General features: G+C 38.5%; 4 protein-coding genes across 5 annotated transcripts; 2 read left to right on the top strand and 2 right to left on the bottom strand.

The window, feature by feature from the left end:
* Positions 1 to 2,661: 2,661 nt before the first annotated feature.
* On the top strand, positions 2,662 to 8,513 carry LOC120110306 (phosphoinositide phospholipase C 4-like). Its single transcript, XM_039124967.1, has 9 exons — positions 2,662 to 3,195; positions 4,052 to 4,248; positions 4,765 to 4,900; positions 4,975 to 5,187; positions 5,748 to 5,911; positions 6,192 to 6,309; positions 7,478 to 7,630; positions 7,705 to 7,791; positions 7,938 to 8,513. Exons 1-9 carry the CDS (start codon positions 2,710 to 2,712, stop codon positions 8,226 to 8,228), a joined length of 1,845 nt encoding a protein of 614 aa, XP_038980895.1. The 5' UTR covers positions 2,662 to 2,709; the 3' UTR covers positions 8,229 to 8,513.
* Positions 8,514 to 10,398: 1,885 nt separating this feature from the next.
* Positions 10,399 to 15,596, top strand: LOC103718431 (phosphoinositide phospholipase C 6-like). The gene is made up of 9 exons (XM_008807260.4): positions 10,399 to 10,948; positions 11,553 to 11,749; positions 12,070 to 12,205; positions 12,290 to 12,529; positions 12,627 to 12,880; positions 13,201 to 13,318; positions 14,552 to 14,704; positions 14,770 to 14,856; positions 15,071 to 15,596. The coding sequence occupies exons 1-9, from the start codon at positions 10,634 to 10,636 to the stop codon at positions 15,362 to 15,364; spliced, it is 1,794 nt and encodes a 597-aa protein (XP_008805482.1). The 5' UTR covers positions 10,399 to 10,633; the 3' UTR covers positions 15,365 to 15,596.
* A 372-nt stretch (positions 15,597 to 15,968) lies between these two features.
* Positions 15,969 to 20,098, bottom strand: LOC103718412. Of its 2 annotated transcripts, none has more exons than XM_008807239.3 (3): positions 19,677 to 20,098; positions 17,616 to 17,958; positions 15,969 to 16,298 (listed from the first exon to the last, which is right to left on the bottom strand). In XM_008807239.3, exons 1-3 carry the CDS (start codon positions 19,835 to 19,837, stop codon positions 16,233 to 16,235), a joined length of 570 nt encoding a protein of 189 aa, XP_008805461.1. In that variant the 5' UTR covers positions 19,838 to 20,098; the 3' UTR covers positions 15,969 to 16,232. The 2 variants fall into 2 exon arrangements, with proteins under 2 accessions (XP_008805461.1, XP_008805444.1); XM_008807222.4 differs by having other exon boundaries at positions 19,662 to 20,059.
* Positions 20,099 to 20,830: 732 nt separating this feature from the next.
* Positions 20,831 to 27,643, bottom strand: LOC103718402 (carboxy-terminal domain RNA polymerase II polypeptide A small phosphatase 1-like). The gene is made up of 6 exons (XM_008807209.3): positions 27,163 to 27,643; positions 24,566 to 24,694; positions 24,347 to 24,467; positions 24,165 to 24,246; positions 21,433 to 21,586; positions 20,831 to 21,296 (listed from the first exon to the last, which is right to left on the bottom strand). The coding sequence occupies exons 1-6, from the start codon at positions 27,445 to 27,447 to the stop codon at positions 21,162 to 21,164; spliced, it is 906 nt and encodes a 301-aa protein (XP_008805431.1). The 5' UTR covers positions 27,448 to 27,643; the 3' UTR covers positions 20,831 to 21,161.
* Positions 27,644 to 27,741: the final 98 nt, after the last annotated feature.

Here is a 27,741-nt window from a genome sequence, read left to right as displayed (position 1 = left end):
AACATGTGAAAGTCCATCCTATATTTCCTCCTCTCTTGTCTCATATGATTTTTGTTCGTCGTGCTTAATAAACTAGAAAAAGATGAAGCTTAGAATTGGCCATAGAGGCCAGAATCCACTTATCTGAATTATTTTTGAATAAAAATCTATTTTATCCAAACCGAGCCAATCCAGAACTAATGTATCAAGTTCACTGATTGGAGACAGCAACCTGACTTGCTAAAAATTTCGATCAAGACTCCTAATCCATCATAAGATGAGGGTATGCATAGAAATTAAATTTTATTACAAAATATGCAAGCTTCTGAAAAATTGATATGAACATTAGATATTGATCCAAAGATTCATATATTAGACTAGGAATTAGTGATGGACTGGCTTGTGAAGTCCCGAAAACGCCAACTTGAAACTGCCAAATCATGATCTTTGGCAACATCCTTGTTCCCCATGGTAGAATTTCCTTGGCCCCCACTCATCCCTTCCATTTATACGTGGCGCCAAGGAATACTCCAAGACAAAGTTATTTAATAATGACAGGTGTCTTTTTGATTATTTTTTAGGAAAAGGATGCGGTAGGTGTCACTCTTCGATTCTTGCTGCCTTCCTTTGTTAGGTTAAAGTTCCAAAAAGTTTAGCCTTAAATTCCAATCCTCAAAGGGATAGGGAAAGGAATTTTTTGCCGGTCATATGATTTTCTTTCACTTTAATCCACATGCATCAAATCTATCTTAGTGCATGAAGAGGTCAGCTTCACTGCTTTTATGGTTTTATTTCCTTAGCAAAAATTTTAAAAAATAAAAATAAATACTCTCTCCCCATGGCATCAACTTGGCTAAGAGCTTCACCTTTTAGGCGGATAATGAATGTCAATTTAAGGAGCCCTAATTGTTATCTTTAAAAACCCTATTCTCTAGCACGCAATTGGACAGACAATTTCACCGTCTAGCAGTTTCCTAATTTATATAAAAAGATCAGTTTAATATTTTTTTGGTTATTTTTCTTAGATTTTCACTATGTAAGGAGCATCCCTAAATATTTTTTCTTGTAATTTTTCTAAATATTTTTTTTAGTCTTTTCTATCCAACCAAGTGGAGTTAATTGCGTGATTCACGCCATATGCTTGGTATGGTTGTTGTCGGAAAGGAATCTGAATAAGTGGATGGGTAGTCTTCTTATTTTAATTCGAAAGAAGATTGATAGTCATCTTAGAGAACTCATTGGATACATTCGACGGACCATGTGCACCCTTGGTCGAAAAAGACGCGAATAAAATAATGAATGCTCGAGAGCATTTCGATGTTTAGAATAATAAAACTTGTCAGCAAAGAAACCAGTAAGCTTTTTTTTTTTGATGAAAATGAGAAGAAACCATGGTGCTCACTAGTCCACCTTAAGGTGGCTATTAGCATGAGGCTAAGGCTTGAATATACTTTTAGTTTAAGGCATTGAGCATACCGCAAGAAGCCAATTAGGAGGAGCCTTGATGTGGTAAACCCACCAAATCTAGTGCAAGGCACGAATCCTTATTATATATTTGAGTGATTCTAAAATTGATTTTCTCATCAATGACATGAAAGATACTATAGAAATTCACTGCCAAACCTTAGTTCAAATGGTAGACCCTATCCTTTGAGACAAGGGATGGAGATTTGAATTCTAAGAGCGTCAACCCTCGCTTCAACACTGTATACATAAATTTTTGGTTCCATGAGTAATGGTGGCCGAGTTCGCTCAGAAGCTTAGGCTCCATCCAAAACAGGTGGGTAAAGGATAAAATAGATGGGGTAGATGTAAATTTAACTGCCATAAGTCAAATATTAGAATGGGTGGGTATATAGAAATTTAACTACTTTCAGTCAAATATATTAGTCCATTAAAATTGCTCATAATGTGGAAACATTCTTCGTTTAAACCTAGGAGGAGATTGTAGACTCAAACCCTGGGAAGTGTTCCCCAGATGCTAAACCAAGGTTATCCCCGTATCAGGGAATTACGAAATAATATTTAGTTATGCCTTGAAAGCTGGTTGGTTGCGTCAAGATGGGTTAGATATATCATGAGTTGACATATTTCGACTCGATGAGATCTGGAAACCAAGACAAGAGCCAAAAACCACAGCTTCTCTTGAGTCAGATCTCTCGATCGCCTGGGTGTAACTTTAGCAGTACTTCTTCTACCAAATAATGCAACTGACAGGCAAGACAAAGTATGCTCAAACAAACATGCTGCAAAGCACTAGAAAGTTATTATTAAATTATTTGCATTACCAAATTCATTCAATAATATTGAAGATTTTGGAATTAAATGATTACCTGGCATGCTATCAGAGCTAGGTTTAAATTGTCAAAAATCGGTCCTCACATAAGAATTGATGCCAAGTCAAATTGTTGTCTCATTTCATATTTACTTAAGCATTTTTGTGATTTTTTTTTTTTTTTTGTACAACAGTAACTTACACGCGATGGGTGTGAGTGTAGCTAATTGAATCAGAAAAAATGAGTCTGAGCAAGAGAATCGGACCAATGCAGCAGGGTCTGCCCGAGCAACGAGCAAAGAAAAATCTATATATTTCATCAAAATGTTTGCTAAGAGATGACATCATGTTGCTACCGAAGCATGCTTATGCAAGATTCTTTTTTTATCTCTCCGAAATCTTCCTCGCATTGCCAAGTCTGTACTCGATCTCGGAAAAGTCCGGACGGCAAATCAATGTTCCTCATGTTAGATGTAAATTCGCTCCCTGGGTTCCCATCAACATCACGCTGCCGAGGGGAATCAGATTCCCGGTGCGTTATTTTACTAGGGAAAATATCAGAGATCGAGCTGGCGGTCCAAACTCGGAGCTATAACGAGATATTGGTACTGAACGAATCCTGGTGGCGGCAGTCCAGCAATTGGTGGGTAATGGGGAGCTACAAGCACTGCCTCTTCTTCACTCGGAAGCTCCGGCGGAAGGTGGCCTTCGAGCCCGACACCGATGGCGGCAACCACATGGGGCCCGACGATCTCCTCTGCTTCCTCGCCGAGGCCCAGGGCGAGGCCGGCGCCACCCTCGCCGACGCCAAGCTGATCGTAGACCGGGTCCGGCTGCTCCACTACCTCCACCACCTCCTCGGCCGCCCACTCCTCACGCTGGTGGACTTCCACAGCCGCTACCTCTTCTCCGACGAGCTCAACCCACCCATCCAGGCACAGGTCCGTTTCCCACGCGCGAACCCAGGATCTAACATGGTAGACTAGGCATAGCGCTACGCCTCGGGTCAAGCGTCACCTTTCTGCTCTTGCAGCTCGCGAGAAGAAAAAAAATGGATTATTAATTAGCGGGGTCAAATAAATACATCATCATGCAAAAATTGCTTACAATGAAAAGAAAGGTTGGTTTCTGATTACATAATATGTTCATCATGCAAAAATTGCTTACAATGAAAAGAAAGATTGGTTTCTGGTAACATAATATGTGCCTTAATTATGCAGCTCAAGTTGCACAACTAATCAGAATTTGCCACATATCCTGATTGTAGATATCTCGTGCAGTCTTAACTAAGATTGCAAAGAATCTGCACTCCTAATTCATGCATACAAATAGTTTACTTTCCATGTAGCCAAGGGACTAGCATATAACTCGTGAAAAGTAGTGCAGCACGCAGAAAATGGCCAAATATCGAGCGGACAGAGCAGCATTATGTGAGCGCAAGAAATATTTTGCATTCACCAATTGGTGTCTCAAAGCATTTTCTATATATTCCATACAAATGGAGAGCGAAATTTTTATTTCATAGCTAAGTTAAATTATGGTACTTTTATATGGACCACCCAGGGACTTACAGTAATACTCTAGTTGTAAAGTGATGAACATAACTTCGACCCTCATGCAATATCTGATATTTTCCTCCAAAACTATATATTTCTCATGGCAGCTGCGAACCTTATGTTAATTTGCTTTTTTTTTATATCTCTTAAAGTAAAAATAGTTGTTTGATTAAGGGTTGTTCTTTTATTATTTATTTTTTGGTACTAACATGAGGTGTTTCAAATTAATTTTTTATTCCAGGTTCGCCAAGATATGACTGCTCCATTGTCTCATTATTACATGTACACAGGCCATAATTCATACTTGACCGGAAACCAGCTTAACAGCAAGTGCAGTGATGTCCCAATCATAGAAGCGTTGCAGAGAGGTGTCAGAGTAATTGAGCTGGATTTGTGGCCAAATTCTGCAAAAGATAATGTTAAAGTTTTCCATGGAAGGTATTTCCAACCCTATCAAAATCTTTATTGATGTTATTGTTGTGATGCTCAATATTACTTGTTATTGAGATTGTGGATTCTGCGTAAAATGTGTAACCTAGCTGTCTCGTGCAACAGATATTCGCCACCTTAAAGTGGTTGATGATGTTGTAAGAAAAGTTTGAAAATCCTATCAATCTATCTGTCTGTCTGTCTGTCTATCTACCCATCTATCTATAGTTAATTTCAATATCCACTTGATGATAGTTTTGTTCTTCAACAGTGGGCACAATATTAGCATTATTAACTAGGGATGCTCTGTTTTCTCCAAGACACTGCTAACAAGGTTAATTTCCTTGAAATCATAATTTGAAACAAGGCCTGAAAAAGTGCTCTTCTTATGCTGATTAGGCCTTTTCTTTCTGCTACCAACTGTAGACTCAGCTGATTGCATATATCTTTAATTTAAAGCCTTTATATTTTAATCTTTCCTTCATGTTGGCACTACCCTTAGTAGCTTGCTTACTGCATTTGAAGGACACTGACAAAACCAGTGAAACTCATCAAATGTTTGAGGTCCATTAAAGAGTATGCTTTTTGTGCATCGGAGTACCCTGTTGTGATAACTCTAGAGGACCACCTCACCCCAGATCTTCAGGCTAAACTAGCTGATGTGAGTATCATTCTAAATTTGAATTTGTAGTTCTCTGGATCCTTAATTTTAAGTGTGGTATTCGTTTTTTTCAGATGATCACTGGAATATTTGGAGACATGCTTTATTACCCCCAGACAGAAACTCTTGAGGATTTTCCTTCTCCAGATGCTCTTAAGAAGATGATCATTATTTCGAGTAAACGGCCTAAGGAGAACAACTCTCAAAAGGGAAAGGTAACATCTGATGATGAAACATCGGCAACAGAGTTTACAGAACAAAAACCTGAACTCGAATATGATGATAAGGTGCACATATTTTTTTTTCTTTCATGTTATGATGTATCTTGTATTTATAGGATACCGACTTGAGCAGTTTCTAAGAAAATGTATAAAATGAAGATCAATACCGATCATATGGCACAAAAAGCTTCGCTACATAAACAGCTTCCTCTATCAAACTTAGTTTAGTCACTTTAGGAAAGAAAGCATTGTGGGCTATGGTCACTTGTTCTAGTTTCGGTAATCGTGCTATAGACTGGCTAATAGCATCGGAAGGTCTTAACACAGAGAACTGTATACCAACACTGCTTCTGCATTTTCTTTTTTTTCATTATCAAAGCCTACTAACAGGGCCTTTGTGCTCGGTCTCTTGGCCTGGGTGCTGAGGCCCACTTCGGGAGCCTGATTTTTTTGATATGTCCATACATGTATAAATTTTACTAATCCTAGAGCTTTATTTTCAGAACTTAGATTTGACTCATTGACACTGATCACCATTAAATGCCATCAATCTCTGGCAGAATGATCACGAACGGAACAAACATGATCAGGAGTAAGATACTGATGGTGATGACTTCTTCCTGCAGAATTCAGCACCTCAATACAGACTACTTATCACTATTCATGCTCAGAAACCTAAAGGCCGGCTGGGAGACTCGCTAAAGCTGGATCATGACCAAGTAAAGCGGCTTAGCTTGAGCGAGCAGGAGTTTGTTAAGGCAGCAGCATCCCATAGAGATGATGTAGTAAGGTAATATTTACATTCTTAATAAACATCAATCTATTTGAGACTAAATATGTGGTTTGGTCGATCAGAAGGTCTAGTTTCCTTGGATGTCAGAACAAAGCCGAGCCATTTATCATGGCGATTACTTAACCACCTGCAGATGTTCTATTTTATTTTCTAGATGAGTCAAATTAGTGTATTTTTAATTTATGCTCTGTGTGGCAGAAGCTGCAGAAAGGAGACTAGCCTGACACATTCTTGTCCTCTTTAATCTGACTGAGAATTGTTCTGCTTGGCATCATAGGTTCACTCAGAAGAATTTGATCAGGATATACCCGAAAGGTACACGTATTACCTCTTCTAACTACAAACCTTTGCTTGGGTGGCGGCATGGTGCACAGATGGTTGCATTTAACATGCAGGTTAGCTTCCATGCTCAACAAGTGAGCTGATAATTTGCTATGATCAGTTACGCTCGCATAACTCATGATCTTTCTTTTATATTTAACAAAAACATCAGTGTTGGAATTTCAGATGGGTAAATTGATGAGAACTAGAGATCGTTGCTTTGTGAACTTTTGATTTAAAATAAGAAACAACATTATAGTTGTTGTGAGACTTATCAAATTTTCTGCTAAGATTGAGGCTTATATAAGGTTTATATACATATAATAACAACAAAATGCTGGTTACAGACATCCCTTGCAGACTTTGTTAGCCCCATCTTTTTCCTAGACAGAAAAAAGAAAAATCCCTTGCAGACTTTCCTTATGCTGATTCATTGTTTTCAAACACGAGCAGGACACGTTTGGATGACGGTACCTAATACTACATGGTAAAAGTTCGGGCAGCTTGTAAATTTAATTGGTTAAAACAAGCAATTATGCAAATGTTAAGCATCTTCACTTGCAAACTACATCTTACCATACCGAATGAGCAAATTCTTCAACTATTGGGTGTCTGATATTTGTTGCCTCTCTCTCTCTCTCTAGATTTTGGTCTGTCAAATTGCTGGCTGCTTGTTAAGATGGGCATTATTTATTTTTCTTTACCCTCATCATAGATCAATAATTAGTGATAATTAGAATACCTCTTAGAATAAGTTTTTTTTTCTGTTTTTCATATTATGTTTGATGAGATAGAACACTGCTGAATGCTGAGTTGGAATTATGAAGGGAAACATTGGAGAGTAAAGTTCATAAATTATATGAGCGGAAAAGATAGTGTACAGCAATCAAGGTTTTACAAATAAAATCACACAACTCAACAAACTGATTTCTTTATTATGTTTTTCCATTTTAATCCTAAATCATCACAAAAAATGCTAAAAATTAGAAAATTTCCTATAGAAACCCGAAGAAATTCATACACAAGATTATCACATGAATTCCAAACAAGATCACATGAATAAAATTGTTATTGTTGATTTCTCAACAAAAAAAAAAAAATTAAGTTTCCATTTTTGTCCAAACTCAATTCCCCTAGCATAGATAATCCCATATGTCATTTTCTTATTAATCTATATATTGAGGATTTCCACAAATTGGCACTTCATAGACTGATTAGTTTGTCTGTCTTCCCCTTTGATAGGGACATGGAAGATCTCTTTGGCTGATGCATGGATTTTTCAGAGCCAATGGTGGTTGTGGTTATGTAAAAAAGCCTGATTTCTTGCTAGAGGCCAATCCAAATGGTCAGGTATTTGATCCCAAAGCAAGATTACCTGTGAAGAAAACCTTAAAGGTGGGTCCTTTGTGAATTATATATGCATCTATCCTCCTTTTGCCAAGTTTCCTAAATTCATACGCTCATAACAGGTTAAAGTATATATGGGAGACGGATGGCGCTTGGATTTTAAGCATCTGCATTTTGATGTCTATTCCCCTCCAGATTTCTACATGAAGGTCAGAATTTAAAACCATAGTCTCCACCCTGCTTTCTGTGCCTTCCTACTCATGTTTAACTTGGACCTTGCATGTCACAGTTGCTAATGTGATGTGCAATCTTGTTGATATATAACATGGGAAGCAACTTGTGTTTCAATTTCCAGGTAGGGATAGTTGGAGTGCCAGCTGATACCATGCAGAAGAGAACGAGAACGATATATGATGATTGGACACCAGTATGGGATGAGGAATTTGGTTTCCCATTAACTGTTCCAGAACTGGCTTTGCTGAGTTTCAAAGTCCGTAAGTGCAACACGCCCCAGAATGACTTCGGCGGACAGACCTGCCTGCCTGTATTAGAATTGAGGCCGGGGATCCGAGCCGTGCCGCTCTATGACCACAAGGGAGTAAAGCTCAATTCTGCGAAGTTGCTCGTGCGTTTCGAGTTTGTCTGAGACTGCAGCGGAGCTTTGTTGTCTGCTGGACTTCCCCTAACCATGAAATTATACAACTTTGTGTTATAACTTTGTGCAGTTTGCTGCAGAAGCTGTGGTTTGTTGGATATCATTGAGGAGGGTTTCAGACTATAACATGCATTCCTACAGTTCAGTGGACATCTAAATGACTATGATATTAGTAATTTTGTGATTTAGATCTTGTACATGGTGAAAGAAGAATAATACTCATGACAGCAGCAGCAACAGTGAAATGCTGCTATGATTCCCATTCAATTTTTTTATCTTCCAAATCTTTTGTTTCCCCTTCTTTTGTGGTGGTTGCTTGATTGCTTGCTCAGTGATTATTCAGAATGTTCTACCCTTTGGATTCAGATCTCAAGCTATTACAGATTTAATTGTTTTGTGAGATGGCATTCTTATGCTCTTCATAACGCATGGAGAACATCAAGCCAAGACTAGAAAAAACCTTAGGGATTAGGTTCGGATACCGTGGTCAATAACTGCTGTATTTTAAAAAGGAAAATTCATAACACCAACTCTTTCTGATTCGTAGGTTTTACACTTTGTTGACAGTTGCCAATGAAAGTCTTAAGAAACATTGCTTAAATATGACATTAGTTGTACCTTTTTTATCATCTCGCCCAATGTCGTTGGCATATTTTTCTGGTTTTTTAACTAGGAGTGGAAGAAACCTTATGGAAATCATGCCATATTAGTGCAGAATGTCCTGTTTTCAAGACCAATTCCCATTAGCGGGACCAGCTACATGGTGTCCAATTAATGATCCCATCCTTGAGAGACGTCCATCCATCTCCCACGTATCACAGGAGCGGAGAATCGAGCGTTGGCCGACCAACGGCAGCACCAGCTTTTAGGATCAGCACACGACTTTTTCGCTCCACGTGTTGTTGTGATAGTTTTTTCTATATTCAAGAATTTTCCTCAGCAAGTTATCTTCCTTATTGCTTCAGAAGATCTTCACTTATTTAATGAATGGTCTACTCTTTGCAACCATAAGCTTCTCTCTGAATTGGAGATATCTGGTCCAAAGTCAAAAACATACAAGGGCAGCTTGCAAGAGATTGGATGACAACTTCTTCCTCCCATTTCATCCCACCTAAAAATAATCTTTGTATTTCTAATTGTTGCAACAAAAAAAAAATGTAATGAAACAAGAAAATAAAAAAAGAGGAGAAAATGTAGAAAAGCACTTAATGTTATTTCGTTTCGTTCGGCCGACCGATCTATGTTTATGAATAGCGATGATGTAAAATTTTGCTATAAAAAATTTGAGATTACAAAATATAAAATTTTCACTGGTTTGAGCTTTCGACTCAAAACCAAATGAAGGAAAGTGGATTGGTGGTAGACCCATTGCCAATTCAGTCAAAGGTTCTTGCATGTTTGGCAAAATTGCAAGTTTGTGAAAAAATTCAGATCGCAAGCTCTCAAGCCTCCCATTTCCTGCTTGCCCCACCCTTTGCAATGGTCTCAAGTACAACTGAATCCGGTCACCCGTTACAGAGTGGTTATCAAATCAACTCAGCAACAGTTCCGAATTCCTCTCTTATATCTCTGAAACTACACTGATTCTGTCGTCTCTGCCCGTTGCTCTCTCTCTCTCTATCTCTCTCTCTGAATCCCTCTTTGCGATGTAAATCTATCTCTTTTTTCGCCATATCAATAAAAGCCGGGTGAGTAATGCCTTCCTTCACTTCGAAAGAGAGAATTTTTCTATCAGTAAAATAATAATCAAAAGGAGCAGCTTAACCGCTCTCCTTCCCAACGGCTATTTTTTAATGTCCTCGCACATTGACTAAGCGGTCATCGCGCCACCAACCGAGCATCGGATCCGGTTCTGCCGACTGCCCGCTAATAAAAAATATTAAGAAAACTCGTGGCCGGCGACGACAGGCTGGCAGCAATAGCCCACAGTTTTCTTAAAGAGAGAAAAAAATAATAATAATAATAACAAAAACAAAACTATAATAAAGAGAGACCGAAGAAAGAGTTGAGGAGATCGATTTGGTGATTAACGTGAAACTTGCCTAAAAAATAATAATAGTCAATAATGATCCAACCTTCAAGCGTCACAAGGCATTCATTAAGTTTAATGAAGCTTAACCACACTGTAATGCTCCACGGATTAATTAATAGAGAGAGAGAGAGAATGGGAGAGAGAGAGTGAGAGGGAGTAGAAAGCGGCGGAGACACCAAGTGGCAGAGAAAGGAGAAGCGAAAAGCTTCGGGAATCCGAAGTACTTCTTGACGGGAAGCTCTTCCGCGGTTCCCTCCCTGCCGTAACCGTCGCCGTTTCCCCTTCCACCTTCTCCGAGAGAGTGTTAGAACTAGAAACCGATATTAGAGAAATAAGAAGCGGCGAACTACGGAAGAGGCGGGAAATGGGGAGCTACAAGTGCTGCCTCTGCTTCACCCGGAAGTTCCGGTGGAGCGAGGCGGCGCCGCCGCCGGACGTGGTGGCGGCGTTCGCGGCTTATGCCGAGGGCGGGGCCCACATGGGGCCGGAGCAGCTCCGGCGGTTCCTCGCCGAGGCCCAGGGCGAGTCCGGCGCCACCCTCGCCGACGCCGAGCGGATTATCTACCAGGTCCGGCAGCTCCGCCACCGCCACCACCTTCTCGGCCGCCCGCTCCTCGCCCTCGACGACTTCCACCACTTCCTTTTCTCCGACGAGCTCAACCCGCCCATCCAATCCCAGGTCGGTTTGATTACTAGCCCGCTGGAACCCTAGTCTCCGTCGACGTCTCCGTTTCTTTATCGGCGGGGGGTGTGAAGTAACCGCTCGGTTAGGTTATCGCCAATTGTTTTCTAATCTAATTTCCGTTTTAGTCTACGAGGACTTGTTTTGCGAAAGTCATAACTCATCTGGATGGAAGATTTGCGACATTTATTTATCGCGTCAATTTCCTGTGGATGAACGGTTGACCACTAATCATAAAGCAAAGTGAAACATCAAAGATGCAAACTTTCCAAATAAATTGCTTCAAAAAGAGGATTAGGAATTTAGGATGATACTATTATAAAACCGCCCAAATGCAGAGCAAAATTCTGTTCCATGCACCAATTAAGTATTTTATGATATGATAACTTTAATTTGCCTACCAATGGGGTTTGTAGTCATACCATGATTAGTTGTAGATTACTAAGCATGTGCTAGACTTTGTACCTCATTTGCTCTTCTTTTTTCTTTCTTCTAAGCTTTTTTAAGTTTAGTCTGCAGTGTAATCTATACTTATAAACATGATGGTGTATATATTTTTGGCATTAATATGCGATAATTGACAGCAGTCTTTTTATCCCAGGTTCACCAAGATATGACTGCTCCATTATCTCATTATCACATTTACACAGGCCATAATTCATACCTGACAGGAAACCAGCTCAGCAGTGATTGCAGTGATGTCCCAATTATCAAAGCACTGCAGATGGGTGTGAGAGTAATTGAGCTGGATATGTGGCCTAATTCTGCAAAAGATAATGTTGATATTCTTCACGGGAGGTATTGATCCAATGCTCAAAAGTATGCGATATCAGAATTGCTGGTTCTAGTTCGCTTGTGGCGATCTTGCTCTCTTGTTCGGCAGACATTTGTATCTTAGAAGTCCACACTGATGGTCCAAGAAAAATTGGATTATGATGATGACATGGGAGTCTAGTCTAGTGAGACACTTTGGATAACAGCTGCTAATGAATTCTTTCTAGATTTCATTTGTTCTTTCTTCTATATTTCTTTTATATTTCACAAAAGTTTAAAAAAGATCATATTATTCTTTTCCTTCATGTTGGTACCATTCTTATATCTTGTCTCTGCATCTGAAGGACGCTGACTTCTCCAGTAGAGCTCATCAAATGCTTGAGGTCCATTAGAGAGTATGCTTTTTGTGCATCACCATATCCCCTTGTGATAACTCTGGAGGACCACCTTACACCAGATCTTCAGGCTAAAGTAGCTGAGGTGGACGTTATTTTCTACACTTGAATTTAGATGTTAAATGTTCTCAAATTCTCGCTTTCAACTGTCACGTACATTTTCTTATAGATGGCCGCTCAAACTTTTGGAGACATGCTTTATTACCCTGAGAAAGATTCTCTTAAGGAATTTCCTTCTCCAGATTCTCTAAAGAATAAGATCATTATTTCAACAAAACCACCCAAGGAGTACCTCAAATCTAAGAATTCTAAGGAGAACGACGCTCAAAAGGGAAATTATACATCTGATGAAGAAACATGGGATAAGGAGGTTACAATTCAAAAATCTGAACTTGAATCTGATGACAAGGTACAATTCTTGCTTTAAAAATGCATGTGTTCTTGTTCTTCAGAAAAGTTTGACCTGTTAACATTCATTCTCATTAAATTTCATTGATCTTTGGTAGAATGAAGATGAACAGAATGATCAGGAGGACCGGGATGAGGAAGATTCTGATGATGATGATGACGACGACGATGACCAAAGCTTCCAGCAAAATTCAGCACCTGAGTACAAACGCTTGATCGCTATTCATGCTGGGAAGCCTAAAGGTCCGTTGAGAGATGCACTAAAGGTGGATCTTGATAAAGTAAAGCGTCTTAGTTTGAGTGAGCAACAGTTTGCAAAGGCAGCAGCATCACATGGGACTGATATAGTAAGGTGATTTTTATAGTCACACGGGAACATTCATTTTATGGAGATTGCGTGTGTGGTTAGGTAATCAGCTGATTCTTGAGATGTCATAATGTCATAACATACCAATCACTTTTGTCAAGACAACTCCATGAAAAAATTGTGACCACCTGTAGATCTTTTTCTATACAAGTTAAATGATTTGTATCTTTAAGATAAGCTATTCTTCAAGATAACAAAAGCAAACTTAACACGTTCATCATTCTTTTTGTTGTTTTTTCCTTTTTGATCAAAATGTTCATCATTGCTTGTTCAAGTGCTTGATTTGCTTGAATTCCAATGTATAGGTTCACTCAGCAGAATCTGCTCAGAATATACCCAAAGGGTACCCGTTTTACCTCTTCTAATTACAAACCATTGGTTGGATGGATGCATGGTGCACAGATGGTTGCATTTAATATGCAGGTGAGCTTATATGCTTAGCATGCAGCTAACAATTTTCTATTATCAGTTATGGTGCTGTCTTTACTCGTGATTCATGATTCATGATTCATGCAGGGCTATAGATCTTCTTATTGTACTATTGACTTTTCAAAAGCATAATATTGGAATGGGAGTTAAGCACCTGCCATCTTCCGCTGTTCTTCCTTCTCTTCCCCTTAATGCCATTTGTTTGTTGTTTCTGCTCTGATGGTTCCATGTGGATTAGGTTGTATTATATAACCCTGTTTCATTCTCTCAATTAAGGTTGATGGGTCCTAGTTCGGTACATGTCTTCTATTTTTTCTTTTTTCCTAAACAAAGTGGGATCTAAGGAATATTTGTATGGCAAACATTTGGCACATATCTGATTGAGCGATTGGGTATAAGATTACTAATTGTGGCAAGACTTTATGCAAGAATTTTGCTTTGATGAGCTTTCTTGCTGAGTGATATATTTTTGACATTCTAAAACAATGGGCAGCTAAGAACATTCTCCCTGTCTTTTATCTGTTCTGATCTCATTCTTCTAACAAAGGGAGAGAATTTTGGGTGACTGTATTGAATGCTACAAGATAAAATATGTCGCAACAATGCTAGCAGACTTATTTTATTAGAAAAAAAGTATCTAAATATTAAGTCTCTCCATGCATATGTCATACCATACTATATCGAGCAAGCAATTTTTTCAAATAATTTGATTTTGGAGGTGTTGCCACCTCAAACCTCTTTGTGATAGTGTTTGTGTATACTATTTGACACGCTATAGATCAATAATTGGTTCTAGTTAGGTTGAGGTGCCGTAGCAGAAGTTTTCTGGTATGTTTTGAAATGTTTGATGAGATGGAAATAGGATTCAGTATTAAGTTAGAATTTTAGAAGACTCTTTGGAGAGTAAGGTCCATACATTAGTTAAGCATAAAAAATAGGACAATGTAGAATTTTATGTATCTTTAGAAGAGAGAAGCTTTTGCTAATGTAATCACACAACTGTGCTGCAAACTCATTTGTTTATTATTTTTACGAAGCAAATCTCTCAAAATATTAAGGAAACTCTGATAGAAACTAGACTAGACGTGTTTTGTATTAAGAAAGACCTAACCATGTGAAAATTCATACCTAGCATGATCACATGGATATAATTCATACCCATCTGTTTACTTTGATCTTATTGAAATTTTCATTAGTTGGCATTTTAATGTGCCTTTCCTTCGACAGGGATATGGAAGGTCTCTATGGTTGATGCATGGATTTTTTAGAGCAAATGGAGGCTGTGGTTATATAAAAAAGGCTGATTTCTTGTTAAAGGCTGGTCTAGATGGCCAGGCGTTTGACCCCAAAAAAACTTTTCCTGTGAAGAAAACCTTGAAGGTGTGAAATTTATCTGCACCTCTCCGCTTTTTGCCAACTTTGCTAAATATCTGTGCTTATAACAGGTTAAAGTATACATGGGGGATGGATGGAGGATGGATTTTAAGCAGACACACTTCGATGCATATTCCCCTCCAGATTTCTATACGAAGGTCAGAATATAAAAATGGTTACTTCTACCACAGCTTTTTCTGTATGTTTCCATTGATTATGGTTGGCCAAGGCATTTTGTCTTCCATTCTGTAGGATCTGCCATCTTGGCTGATTCAGAGTACATATAATATTATTTGCCCAAAATAACAAGAGTGTAATTTCGCAAATAAAAGCATAGAGAAGTCTGTGAATAATCACTTGTTCAACCTTCAGGTAGGGATAGCTGGAGTGCCAGCTGATACTGTAACGAAGAAAACTAGAACTATTGAAGATGATTGGACACCAGTCTGGGATGAGGAATTCAGCTTCCCATTAACTGTTCCAGAACTGGCTCTGCTGAGGGTCGAAGTTCATGAGTATGACTTTTCTGAGAAGGATGACTTCGGTGGACAAACCTGCCTTCCGGTATCGGAGTTGAGGTCAGGGATCCGAGCAGTTCCACTCTATGACCGCAAGGGAATGAAGTTCAAATCTGTGAAGTTGCTCATGCGATTTGAGTCTGTCTGAGACTGCAGCAGAAGCTTGGTTTTGTTGGAACTTCAATAGCCTTGGAATAGTTTGTGCTGTGTTGTAACTTATTTGGTAGGCTGCAGAACCAATAGCTTTTGATCTTGCAGTAGGCTCTGTATTTTAAGTTGTGCTCCTACAATTTGGTATACCTCTGTAGGTCAACTTTTAGCGTCGTTATTTAGATCTCCCGTACTTATTAAATTAAGATTTTTCTGTTTTTTGCTGAACTTGTCCAAAACTCCATTTGCAAACTTTTATGTCCCACCTTTCTGAAGGCTACGGTCTTCTTGATTGCTCACCAACTTGTGATTCAAAATCTTCTATCATGCAGGTAGCATGATTTGATTGATTTTGAAACTATTCTATTGATCGAATTCTATCAGAAGTCCACAGAAACAGAAGTGTGCAGTAGTATGTTGATCTAGTAAATTAATTAATTTCCTAGGTAAGTGTCATGTTTTACAATATTGGAAGAGAAATAGAGAGAGAGGAAGAGGTTGTTCATAGGAGAAGTAAAAAAGAAGAAAAAGAAAAAGAAGAGACAGTAAATACAGAGAGAGAGAGAGAGAGGTGAGAGACATCAAAGCGTTACAGTGGGCAATTCATAAACATTCTTTTTTAGTAGTACTTCCAATTATCAAATTTTTGGGTCTTTTTGGAAGCAGGAGCTTGGTTTATAACTTGCAGTAATTCTCTCTAGAACAATTTAACCATTGTCTGACCAACAAATTTACCCAAGAATCTGATTAAAGAAAGAAAAGACTCTTGATCATAGATCTCCATCAGAAAGATTCTCAACAAGCAACAAGAGAATGTTATGCATAAGTTATGGGCCAAAGGAACTAATATCCTATGCAACATTTACTTAGTCCTCAACCAAGAAGATCACCCCATCATTGCGAAGGAAATCATGTGTCGTATGATCTACCACCTGAAAAAAAAAAAGCAAAAAAACAGAGAAAAAAGATTCATTATAAAAGGGGTAAAAAGAAGAGGCACATGCATGCAACATGTCAGCTTTCTTAAGTACATTACATATGCAACAAAAGTATGAGAACTTTTCCATACAAAGTTAAAAGAAACATCACTAGAATCATTCTAATACAACTCAACGCTGTCCATTCCAGCATGTCTAAACTGCAATGAAGAATTTTATGGTTAACAACTTAACATGATGAGTAAGTTCAATTTCACTACCCACCAATGGATTTTTTAGGTTTCAGTTCCAGCCCCATTTTGCCTAAAGTGGCCTTGGCCAAGACATCAATTATTCAAGGGTCCATATCAGGTTCAGTTGTGCCACAAAAATCTGCTCAATCCTTACTTGAAATCCTCCTGACTAGAGTTGACTAGTTATATGTAAATTCCATCTCCTCATCAACTCTATGTTATAAAACAGAATGTTCCTAAGACCTGCCATCATTGACAGTCAAAGGTGTTCCGAAGAAAAATACCTAAAATATACTACAAACCAACCAGCATTATTTTAATGATTCTGTAATTCGCCTATCTAATTACCATGGATGATTATGGCATCCAAAACTGCAGATTCCTATAAAAAAAAATAAAAAAAAAATAAAAAAAAAAACATGTTTGGTTTTCATAAGGAAAAAAATCTATCTTCTTTCACATATTACATAAGGTTTTTGGATTATCTGCATTTCCCTGAGGCCCCCATTCTCTACCTTCCCCTTTTCACCTCACATGATATTTAAGCAACTCTAATGTTCTTCAACCATAAGAATGTTTCGATCGTCTCTTCTCCCCCTCTTCAGCTCCCCGATAAAAGTTGAGGTAGCTGTTACTCATCCACACTGAGAGTTTCATCAATTAAATAAGATGAAGACATGATGTTCCAAACATTCAAGGCGCTGTCATATTAAAGCAGGGTGTTTTCAATGGTAATCAACAACCTCTGATTTGATAATCATAAAATTTCTGAGTCAGAAGAGAATGAACTACAGTTCAAATATTAAGTTCTGTAAATAATGGGGAGTAGTTTTTTATTAGTAAGAACTGAAAGGTGGTGTCACTGCACACTCAAGAATTGGAATTTCATGTCCAGACTTAGTTGAGTGGACAATGCACCTTTGTTCCTGCTTCCAACTAAAAAAATTCCACTTCAATAGAAGGAAAGAAAGTTATGAACATCAGATCTATATAAAAGTCTTATCAGAAATCAAATTTAAAATAGCATTAAAAAATAAGCTGCTCCAATTATTAAGAAAAAAAAAAAGAAAATGCTTACATTAGTGTTGCTTAGCTCTAGATTATAGAAATCCATAGTCCTTGTCTTGAACAACGGACCTGCATGCCATGTCCCGACATTAAGCTTCAGAAATTTGGGACCGGCAATTCGAAAAATGCAAACATCTTCAGGATGAGGAGGCATGTAATAATGTCCACAGGTTGATTGCATAAGTTCTCTGCCATCCTCTTTACTAACATTGCTTTCATCCAATATGGAAGCCTTAGCAACACCAAGATACCACTCTTGCCCGCCAACAGAACCAAGGCACTGGGTTACATTTGCATGATGAGTGATTTTAGAAAATTTAAGTTCTCGGTCTTCCAAATGCATTATATATAACCTGTTAAGAGAAAAAGATAAACTATCAAGGCAACAGTTTTTGCAATTGCTTGGGAGATTGGACTCAAAATTGCACATCAGTGCGGAAATGTCAGCCTGTGTCAATGAGAACTTCAGTTCTACATGTCTATATTGGACATTGACATGATCACTCTAAAAGCTGAGATTTGCATAGATAAAATGCTTTTTAGAATCCCATAATTTAGGGGCCAGTGTGCTTCAGTTAGTCATAAGCCATGGCTGCGTAAAATAGCAGAAATTTCGGCATAGATCCTGGGATCAACCAAATATGTGATTCTGATGCTACTTGCACAAAAATATCAGGCTCAGTTCCAGAAATATAAGAAGAGGAAGAAACTCAGACATGCTTATGGTTCAAGGAATGACTTTATATGTTGAAAAACCTACCTTCCAAATTGAAGGTAGATGTGGAAAGAAGCGCATAAAATGATCATTTACAATGAGATGCAATATTGTCTCCAAAGGTGGTCAACAAGTTGAAGATGCCAACTGATATGTATCCACATAGATACAGAGTTGCACGAGACAATTACAGAACCATTCACATTTCAAAGCAGCCTCTCAAATACGGCCACTCATATCCTTCTCGTTTAATCACTGTCTATGGGTATGACCGTATGAGGTGCATCATGTCGTATAGTCTAAATAATAAAGATATGCCACCATGTAAAGTGTAATATCTATACCAATCTGATGGCCAGGCAAAATGTTACAAATAAAAAAGAGATCATAAAGTTCCTTTTATGCATCTAGTCAAGTCCAAGAGCAAGACAGAATAAGGCATTCAAGTCACAAACAAAGAAATTTGGCTATTGTTGACAGAAGCTATGCATCTAAAAACATTTGGAGTTGGGAGGAGTTAGACTCTAGAAAGAATGTAACAACCCAAAATTTATCCAGCGAATAATCGATGTAGGACTAAACACACGCCTCCACGGGTTCTCACATACTCTTTCCGTTTAAACCGTGGCATCCTCGTCAGGTTAAAAATTTAAATCCATTCAAATTTAATCACAAGCACCATGATCGACCCATTGTTTGCCTCAATAGATCTATGCTGCAATGTCCCCTAGTCCATAGATTATGAGATGGATCCGCTCTGATATCATTTATCACGATCCAGCACCTCACCTAAAATAGCTAGACAGAAAGTATTATTTAAGTTTCTTGATCCTATATAAGTATCCAAGATCTACCCGACGAATAATCGATGTGGGACGGGTTCTCACAAAAAATACACCAGTCCTTCCAAAATCCAATCCCTAGTATTCAAATTCCATTCCAATTCTGATTCCAGTCACAAACCAAACATGCCCTTGATGTCTAAGAGGTAGTTTTTGTTTCTATATTTCCAGAAAAAGTAATTGATATAGTAGAATGATAGATTCAGCGAAACAATTTTAGAAATCCAACGCATTTAGTCAGCCACTCATGAAACCCAAATTCCTTCTAACTGTGAAAGTAAAATGCCTTCTTAATAAAGGGAATTCTGGATCAAATGGAGAAGTTTGCAAAAGAGCTAAAAGAAAGAAGAGTGCCAAGACACAATTGCCAGAACGAGAAAAAACGACGACAGCAACAAAAAAAAAAAATCAAGAAAACTGCCTGCCTCAAAAAGTTCCTAAATATGGCCGAGAGAGATGGAGCATCGTATGAAAAGATTAATAAAAGTCTAAAAGAGACCGAGATTTTTCTTTCCTTGGGGTGCCGCGATGGAGCTCCAACTGGGCATCATGGGGCCCGTACTCCTGTCCGTCCGGCGACGCTGAGACCACCTGGCCGAACTCCGCGAAGCTCGCCGGAGTCGCGTCGATGGGCTTCAGCTTGACCATCTTCAAGGCTTTGGAGGAGGAATCCATCTGTATCGCACAAAAAAAAGGGAAAAATAAGAAACCCGGTGCCGCAACGGACGACTTTATTAGCGTCGGAATTCCGCGAACAAAAGTAGGGCAAGAATTTTTTTTCCCCTTTTTTTCCAACCCTTGGATGGTTGGGAACAAGGGGAGGAGAAGCGACGGAATTCAAAGACAAGGGCCTAGGATATGAGGAGACGATAAAATCAAGCTACAGACCAAACGAACTCAAGTCACTAATATCAACATCCAACGATCCAATGATACTATCAGAGAGAGTTCTAATATATCACTTCTATCAATATCCAATAATTTTACCAACAATATAATATTAGATAATTTTAGTAATTAAATGAACTGACATTCTCAAAAAAAATTGTAATAATAATATGCTCCCATAATCTGAAACTTAAAAAAAAAAAAAAAAAATTGGGGATGCTAATAATAAGAATGCCGTGCCCTCTCAAGAAAATAAAATAAAATAAAAACATGCATACAGAGAAGTAGAGGTCATGCATGCAGCCAATTATAGCCGCTCATTCTTGTACAGATGCATCGAGATAAGTGTTTAGAGGGATCGAGGTCATGTAGCCAATTACAACTACTCATTCTTATACAGATGCACTGAGATAAGTGCTCAATGAATAGAGCCTAAAAAAACAAATAGCTATGATTAGCCGTGTTCACAATCAAATGGTGCACGCAATGTAGAGTATAGTTTCTCCCAGAAAAGAGATGGATGATATCATAGGACTTGTACGCATGGATGATATTATCAAGAATTAAACACCTTTACTCATGCCCGGCGCTTTTCTCAATAATGCAAATGCGAGAAGTCGGGCAAGCAGCACATAATCTGCAAGTAATTTAGATTTTACTTCTGACCACTTCTCTTTGGTCAATCATTCCTGATGAAGTTATAGCCTCTTTTGCTTTGAGAAAATTATTCCATTTTAGCCTCCATCATATTCCAAACAGGCACTCAAATTGAAACAAAAATGCTTCAAAACCTCATCGGCTGATTATTTCATCCACTAACAGATCTTGACTATCATCTTACAATTGTATAAACAATTACAAGAAATCAGAGTAAATTTTCTGCTGCATAAGTACAGTGCTGAGTTTTATCTAAATTGCACAGACAAACATAGCTTTTCCGTGATTGAACAAGTTGGATGAAATACTATTGAATTCCAACTTCTAATTAGGAGCATTCAACAATTTAATAATGTACAGGCATTCCAGGGATCGGATGGCATCGTGGCACAGCAGGCATCTGTCAGTTCAGGTGCTCGAAGAGCCATAGCTTCTTAATTCTATTCAGGAAACATCACAAAGTCTGATTAGAGGGAGGGATCCCATGCTTTTGGAACCACTCGGGCATATGAAATCTTTCATGTAGTACAGGCCTGACATCCTTCTGGAGAGAGAGGTGCTTAAGAAGAGGAAAAACAACCGCCATAAGCTGAAAGCAGAACATGATAAGAAAAATATGAGATTTGAAAGATAGAACATAATTATAGTTATGAGATACCTATTTATCGCAACATAAATTAGCTTTCCCTTCATTAAATTGATTGGAAGGTTCAAATTCTTCTTACCTGCTCATCATAAGGCTGTCCAGCAGAAAATGGAACACATGGTATTCCATTCAATGGCTGCAGCAAGAAGCTGAACGGGTTGTTATCAACAAGAACAGTTCGGCATAGATCTTTTGATAGGCAAGTAAGATCCTTGACATGTTCCCTGTATTCCCTGGTTTAAATAATAGAATTACAAAAAAATAAAAGAACGAGTTAATCCAGGGTGGAAATGATTCCAAACATCACTTGGTGTAGAATGCATTCAAAATTAATTCGACATGCAGATTTAACAAATAAAAATATACATTATAAATGTAAATACAATGGGTTGTCATAGTGGTAAAGGAACCCTATACAAGAGACAATTATGTAAGTGCATCAGGAACCCTGATACCACATTGGAAGTCTAGATGGTGGGGTAAATCTCTTAATTTTATGCTCACAAGTTTTGATGCGCCTTAATAAAATACAAACCCAGAGGTCTTCTCAGGTAAATGACTTAGGGCATTCTTCATTGTCCATGTAGTTCCTGAACCCTTAAAAAGTTTGGGCCTATGTTTGCATAGACATAAAAAGAATAAATAGATGAAGGAATCTCTTGCCACTGGGCATTCTTCAGGTACTGCAGCACCGTAAACATATTTGCAAACCAAGCGCCAGTTTCAACTCATAGAAACTGGCAGGAAAAATGCATCTAAATACCAAGTCCAGAATGCAGCTAATCTCTACATCCCATCATAAGGAGCAAGATCCAGATCCTGGCAGACATAATACATTGACTTTTGGAAGGTAAACAGTGGTCTAGAGCAAAAACATTCTGTTTTGTGCTTATATGTGAACTGAACTTGTCAGAAAATTTGATGATATCTTTGTACGTGAAATATATGAAATACATCACAATATATGATGGCTAAAGTGTACAGAGAATCATGTGGGCCCACATCTGAATTCTTTTGGCTACAGTGCAATGGAGGCAGATGAAATACCACATGCTCCAGTGGGCTACAGAATTTTAATTATCAACTCTATTCATATGTAGATTGGTTCTAGTTGGCAGATTCCACAAATCTGCACATATTTTCCAACTTACTAGATTTGGCATATGATCTTCTGAACTGCCAATATTACATCCATAATGATTTAGAGGACAAAAAGGAGAAACTGAATTAACATTTATTCAGGGATTATTAGACAAGTAAAAGGGACAGTAAAATGGGTAGTCATGATAAAATATGTTCTTCATGATCGCTAATCAGTAATTCATGTGACAAGAATTGTGGACATTTTATAGTTATATTTCCATGTGAATTGGTTCAGAGGCTTGCTTTGTTCTTGCCTGGTGGTTCATATCTTGAGAGTCACAGGTTTTGAGACTTTGCATAAATGTGAAAATAGAAAACAGATAATCTAAGCCAAGTGGAAGAAAATTAGCACTCACAAGGTTATCAAAGCAAAAATGGCAAAATTTGAACAGGAAAACATCTGATCTATAGAAAAACATATGCATGAAAAATGTAGATCCTGTATGCTCAGATACAAAAAAAATCATAAAAGCTTATAAAATTATTCATGACAATATTTTTTTATTTTTTTAACTAAATTCCATTAATTATAATTTAAATATCATCATAAATCTACTCTATACTGCAGTTACCCACAAATAGGAGTTAATAATAATCATTATATTAGAATAACGAAAACACTCCTGGAAGAACAATAAAATATCATCCGCAAAGATAACTCTAAAAGATGTGCAGCATCATACGGTTAACCTCCAATTCCATTTTGTTGGTTTTCAGTTCATATAAAGGGAACCGATCAGACTTTATATATCTTCAAACGGGTGAAAAAATAGAGATAATTATGTAACTTGTGTTACTTCAACAATAAGAATAGAGATAATTATGTAACTTGTGCTACTCCAACAATAAGACAAACAAGGTTGCTAAGAGATTTTCATTTTTCGCATTTCTTGTAGGTCAAACCAATTCCCCCAAATAGACAAAACAAGAATAGGAGACAGGAAACAAGAGGCCTTCATCATAAAAGATTACTCATCATCACTAGAAGACAATGCATTGGCTTATACTAGGTTCACGGAAGAAAGTTTCTCAAAAAAAAAAGGACAAAAGATTTCCTAAAAAAGCAGGAAGAAATAAATCCCAAACAAACAAGGATCGTCTACAAGAACCCATTCACAAAAGGGAGCTCACCATCTTGCAGAAGGGAGCTCCCTGTCACATGGGTCTCTCTGCCAAAAGTGAACACATGAATTATTTTGCACTTGGTTAAAATGCAAAATCAGATTCCAACTACATCTCCTAGGTACTTGAGGGATCACAATTTTCAAACTTCTTTCGAATCAAAAAATTCTCAAGCTACACAATCAAAAAGTGAAGCCATCTTAAAACACCCCACTATTCGGTCAAAAGGACTAAAGAAGGGCAAGAAGAATGAGGCATCCTCATCCCTGTCTAGTCCAAGGGGTCCAAAGTTCTTTCATATACTTTTAGTCGAAGTCAATGAGGCCTTAAATGTACCTTGGTGAATGTCTGGGGCAATTATAAACCCAAATGTTTTGGTCAAGATTGAAACTATCATATTAATTAATATCACTTCAAAGTATCCGCCACACTGTTAAAGTAACAACAACAACAAGCCTCAAGAAAACAATTGAAAAAAGTATATTTCAAGCAAATAAAATCAATTCTAAGAGAGCTGCAGCTATCATTGAGATAAGCATAACTTACGTGCTAACTGTTGCAGGCCGATAAAGACGAAGACTAAATCTATTTTCAATATCAATTCTATCAACAAGTGGTCTAGCATAACCTGAAATAATATCAAAGAATGAAAATTCAAATGCAGTAAGGATAAAAAATTATGTTAAACAAGGATGTCCCATAAATAAAAATATTAGATAAAATCAGACCTTCAAGACCAGCAGTAAAGAGAACAAGGTCTGCAAAGTCACTAATTTGCTGTAGGAACTCTTGCAAACCAGGACGCTCGAACACAGTAACATGATTCACCTTTTGTTTTCCTTCAACCTCCTTCAGCTCAGCAATTTCAACTTCAAATAAGTTCCTTTTTAGAGAATAAAAATTAGACAAACAGATAAATAAGATGTAAAAATTTAAAAGACAGCTACCTTATCTATTGATATGCATTCCAGCTCAAAACACTTGAGACCAGCTTCAACAGCCTGGCTACGCACAACAGCAGGCAGGCTAGATGTCTCGTATGCACATACTAAAGTCTCATCCAAGTCAAGCACTACCTGCACATTTATTCTAAATTGGAGTTAACAGAAAGGGTGCATGCATAAACTGTGTTGAGGCAGTGGCAACCATAAGAGGAGAATATGAAATGATAATTTCCACTTTGATACAAGAAGGAAAAAAAAAAGGTGTATTATGGAACAAAAAAGTATAAAAAGAGCCAAGCAGCGAGGAATGAACAATAAAAGAGTAAAGTAAATCAAAGAAGGTTTACTCATGGTTAACAAAACTTTCAAGGAATTTATGAGAAAATGCTTGAGTTCTAATTCCCTATCTCAAACTTTTCTTAACCCAGCCATTCTAGCTTGCCTTAATAAAATCTTCTTTTTAAAATAAAAACTGTGTTTGTTATTTGTTGCATATTTCTTGTTATATACATGAATATCACAGATATACACATTAAGGTGACTGAAGTCGACTACCCCAGACATGAAAATTGAGGCAAACAACTTTTTCAGGAAGACAAATATAAGTTAGAAAGGGATGGGACATAAAAGATCTTTCTATATATAAGCAAAGTAACTTTTCTATAAAAGATCTTAATCAATAGATAGGTTTTAACCTCTTACAAGTATTACATAATTTAGAGGAATATCGTATATAGAAAAGTTACTTTGCTTGGCAGCTGCTTAAGGTATAATTTGTGTTTGATATTCCTTTGGAGAGTCCAAAAGTTCATGCTATAGCCCTGTATAAATATCACCTCATTCTAAAAGCAAAAGAACTTCCTCCCAAATACATTCATGATTCAATCATTCAAATTCTACATTGCCAACCCACCCCACCATTCTAAATTCATGTGATTACTTAGTTCTAGTTATAGTGACCAAAGGGCATGTGGAAGATCTCTCGAGTCCAGCGACTATAAAAAAATCAAAGAATATAAAGGGATACCCAAAGCATTGCAAAATTGGATCACTAGAATTCTCATGAATTTTCCAAATAAGTAACACAATCACTGCAACAATAACATGTGACAAGCCATGACAAAGGCAGCATATCTTTGGTAAGGCAAGAGAGAAATATTAAGTTTTAAATAAAAGCTTTATGCTCCCCTTCTTGGCCTCAAAGATGACATATTGGTGTAAAAAGCAAGTTAATAACTTATTCTCAATGTTCCTAGTTTTGAATTCAGTGAGCTATCTTCAAGGTGTTTTATTTCCTTCTCTGTTTCAAGGGCATCATCAAACAAATCACTTAATTTAATTGTAACCATAAAACTTCAATTGGGTGCCTAAGAACTTTGCCATATGCCATTGATGCTTAGAAGCCAAAGCAAAACATCTTTATTCCATAAATATGGGATAAGGGTCCAACTTGTTTTATTTTATAGCCACTTTCCATCCTCTAGCTGACCAGTGAGAGAGTAGCAGTACGTTAACACATTTTTTGGACTAAATCAGTGGTTTCTAACTTTCTATTGTTGGGTATACCACAGATTGTGATATGACTTCAAGCCTCTAATAATATAGCACCCCCTTACGATCCTCTTAACCAAACCTTGTAGCCGAACATGGGAAAAGACGGTACCAAAAGCATGTCCTTTTTTGCATTTCATCTATCTTAAAAAGTTGCAATCTTTTCGGCTGCTGTCCAGTTCTGCATCACTATGGAACACACGAATTGCTGATTGGGGGTTGCCTTTTTGTGGGGAGGGGGAGGTGGGCTGTATGATTGGTGAAAAAGGCTTGTAGTGGTGTGAGCATGTTGCGTTAGTGGTGGTAGCAATGGCAGTATTCCTGTCAGCAAATAGAAATCCAAGGCCAAGTGCGAGAAGAGGCAAAAGCTGGACCAAGTCATATGCAATTTTGATCTTGTTCTTGACCATCCCTCACGGAGTATGGAGCTCTTTCGCTGCTTAACCCAGATGATGTAAATCCTCTCAAAACTGATCTTGAATTGTGTGATGGTCAGACAGCATCAGCCGAAAAGACGAACATGTCTCAGTATTCAACGCTTCATCCTAAAACCATTCCCAGTAATTGGAATCAATCATCACCCCACCTTTTAGAATCCAATAATTATATCAAGCCCCTGAAGCCGCAAGTGGCGAAATTCGGATTTGAAACTAAAGGAGAATAGATGTTACAGGCACCCAAAGCTCCCAAAAGAATCTAAAATTGGTCAGAACTCGAGAGAATACATGATCGGATCCTAGCATCGTTCCAGTTTAATGACCGATCTCCCAATTCCAAACAGAACATCCGGATCCAGAAAGCTCACAAAGATCAAAAGTAACCAACAAATCTACACCAATCGCACGAAAACCGGATCCCGCTAACCATTCGTCCTTCTAATCGAAAATAAAAATCACTAGTAAAGATGCAGAAAAACAAGAAAAGATGAGGTTTTTATTACATTCAAGGACAAAAGTGGCTCCTTTCTCCCTTTTTTTCCCAGGAAAGAAAGGAAATACCACCAAGGGAACAAAAAAATTAGAACAAGAGGACCGGAGACGATGACATACCGTGAGCTTATCGAGAACCTCCGGGGGAGGCGGGGGCGGGGTGTCGTTGGGTGCCTCGGCGGGGAGGGGCTTGAAGGCCGGGGAGGAGGAGGAGGAGGAGGAGAGGAGGGGGTGGCGGAGGCCGACGAAGGAGAGCACCTGAGCCCAAGACGGCGTGCCTCTCAGGATCTGGAGCAGGATCTGGAACAGGAATCCCAGCCAGCCCAGCACCGTCCGCCACGCCTGCCCCGTCGTCGTCCTCCGCCCGGCGGCGGCGTAGACCTCCGCCGCGGCCAGCTCCGCCATGAGAGCCCCGGAGAGGCAGGAAAAAGGACAGGAGTCAGGGGAGCGAGGGCTGGCGGGCGTCCACGTGGCGAGGCGCTGTTGGGGCCACAAAGCGGGGCAGGATACGCCGCGGGGAGCCGGGAGAAGGTCGGCGCGGAGGAGGTGAAGGGGAAGAGAGAAAGGAAGGCCAAAATCGCTCGTTGGCCGCGAGGAGGGGGGTTGGGGCGGGGACAAAAAGGGTACGTAGCAATCATGCGTGGGGCCGGAGATGGGACCCACCGGCTCACCGGTAGTGCTCGGTTTTTTATGCCTTTA

This window comes from Phoenix dactylifera, chromosome 3 (assembly GCF_009389715.1).
Source record: "Phoenix dactylifera cultivar Barhee BC4 chromosome 3, palm_55x_up_171113_PBpolish2nd_filt_p, whole genome shotgun sequence".
Classification (NCBI taxonomy): domain Eukaryota; kingdom Viridiplantae; phylum Streptophyta; class Magnoliopsida; order Arecales; family Arecaceae; genus Phoenix; species Phoenix dactylifera.
This window is presented reverse-complemented; position numbering and strand designations above follow the sequence as displayed.

Bases quoted from the DNA above. Each gene is read 5' to 3' on its own strand.
- LOC120110306 (XM_039124967.1), top strand. From the start codon at position 2,710: ATGTTCCTCATGTTAGATGTAAATTCGCTCCCTGGGTTCCCATCAACA. The intron at 6,310-7,477 runs GTTAGCTTCCAT...CCCCTTTGATAG, and splicing joins TGGTTGCATTTAACATGCAG to GGACATGGAAGATCTCTTTG. The intron at 7,792-7,937 runs GTCAGAATTTAA...TTCAATTTCCAG, and splicing joins CTCCAGATTTCTACATGAAG to GTAGGGATAGTTGGAGTGCC.
- LOC103718431 (XM_008807260.4), top strand. From the start codon at position 10,634: ATGGGGAGCTACAAGTGCTGCCTCTGCTTCACCCGGAAGTTCCGGTGG. The intron at 10,949-11,552 runs GTCGGTTTGATT...TTTTTATCCCAG, and splicing joins ACCCGCCCATCCAATCCCAG to GTTCACCAAGATATGACTGC. The intron at 14,857-15,070 runs GTCAGAATATAA...TTCAACCTTCAG, and splicing joins CTCCAGATTTCTATACGAAG to GTAGGGATAGCTGGAGTGCC.
- LOC103718412 (XM_008807222.4), bottom strand. From the start codon at position 19,837: ATGGATTCCTCCTCCAAAGCCTTGAAGATGGTCAAGCTGAAGCCCATC. The intron at 17,959-19,661 runs GTCTCTTTTAGA...TTCTCTTAACAG, and splicing joins CCAAGGAAAGAAAAATCTCG to GTTATATATAATGCATTTGG. The intron at 16,299-17,615 runs GTAAGCATTTTC...TTTTTTTTTCAG, and splicing joins TAGAGCTAAGCAACACTAAT to GTGGTAGATCATACGACACA.
- LOC103718402 (XM_008807209.3), bottom strand. From the start codon at position 27,447: ATGGCGGAGCTGGCCGCGGCGGAGGTCTACGCCGCCGCCGGGCGGAGG. The intron at 24,468-24,565 runs GTAGCTGTCTTT...GCTGAGCTGAAG, and splicing joins AATGCATATCAATAGATAAG to GAGGTTGAAGGAAAACAAAA. The intron at 24,247-24,346 runs GTCTGATTTTAT...ATATTATTTCAG, and splicing joins CTTTACTGCTGGTCTTGAAG to GTTATGCTAGACCACTTGTT.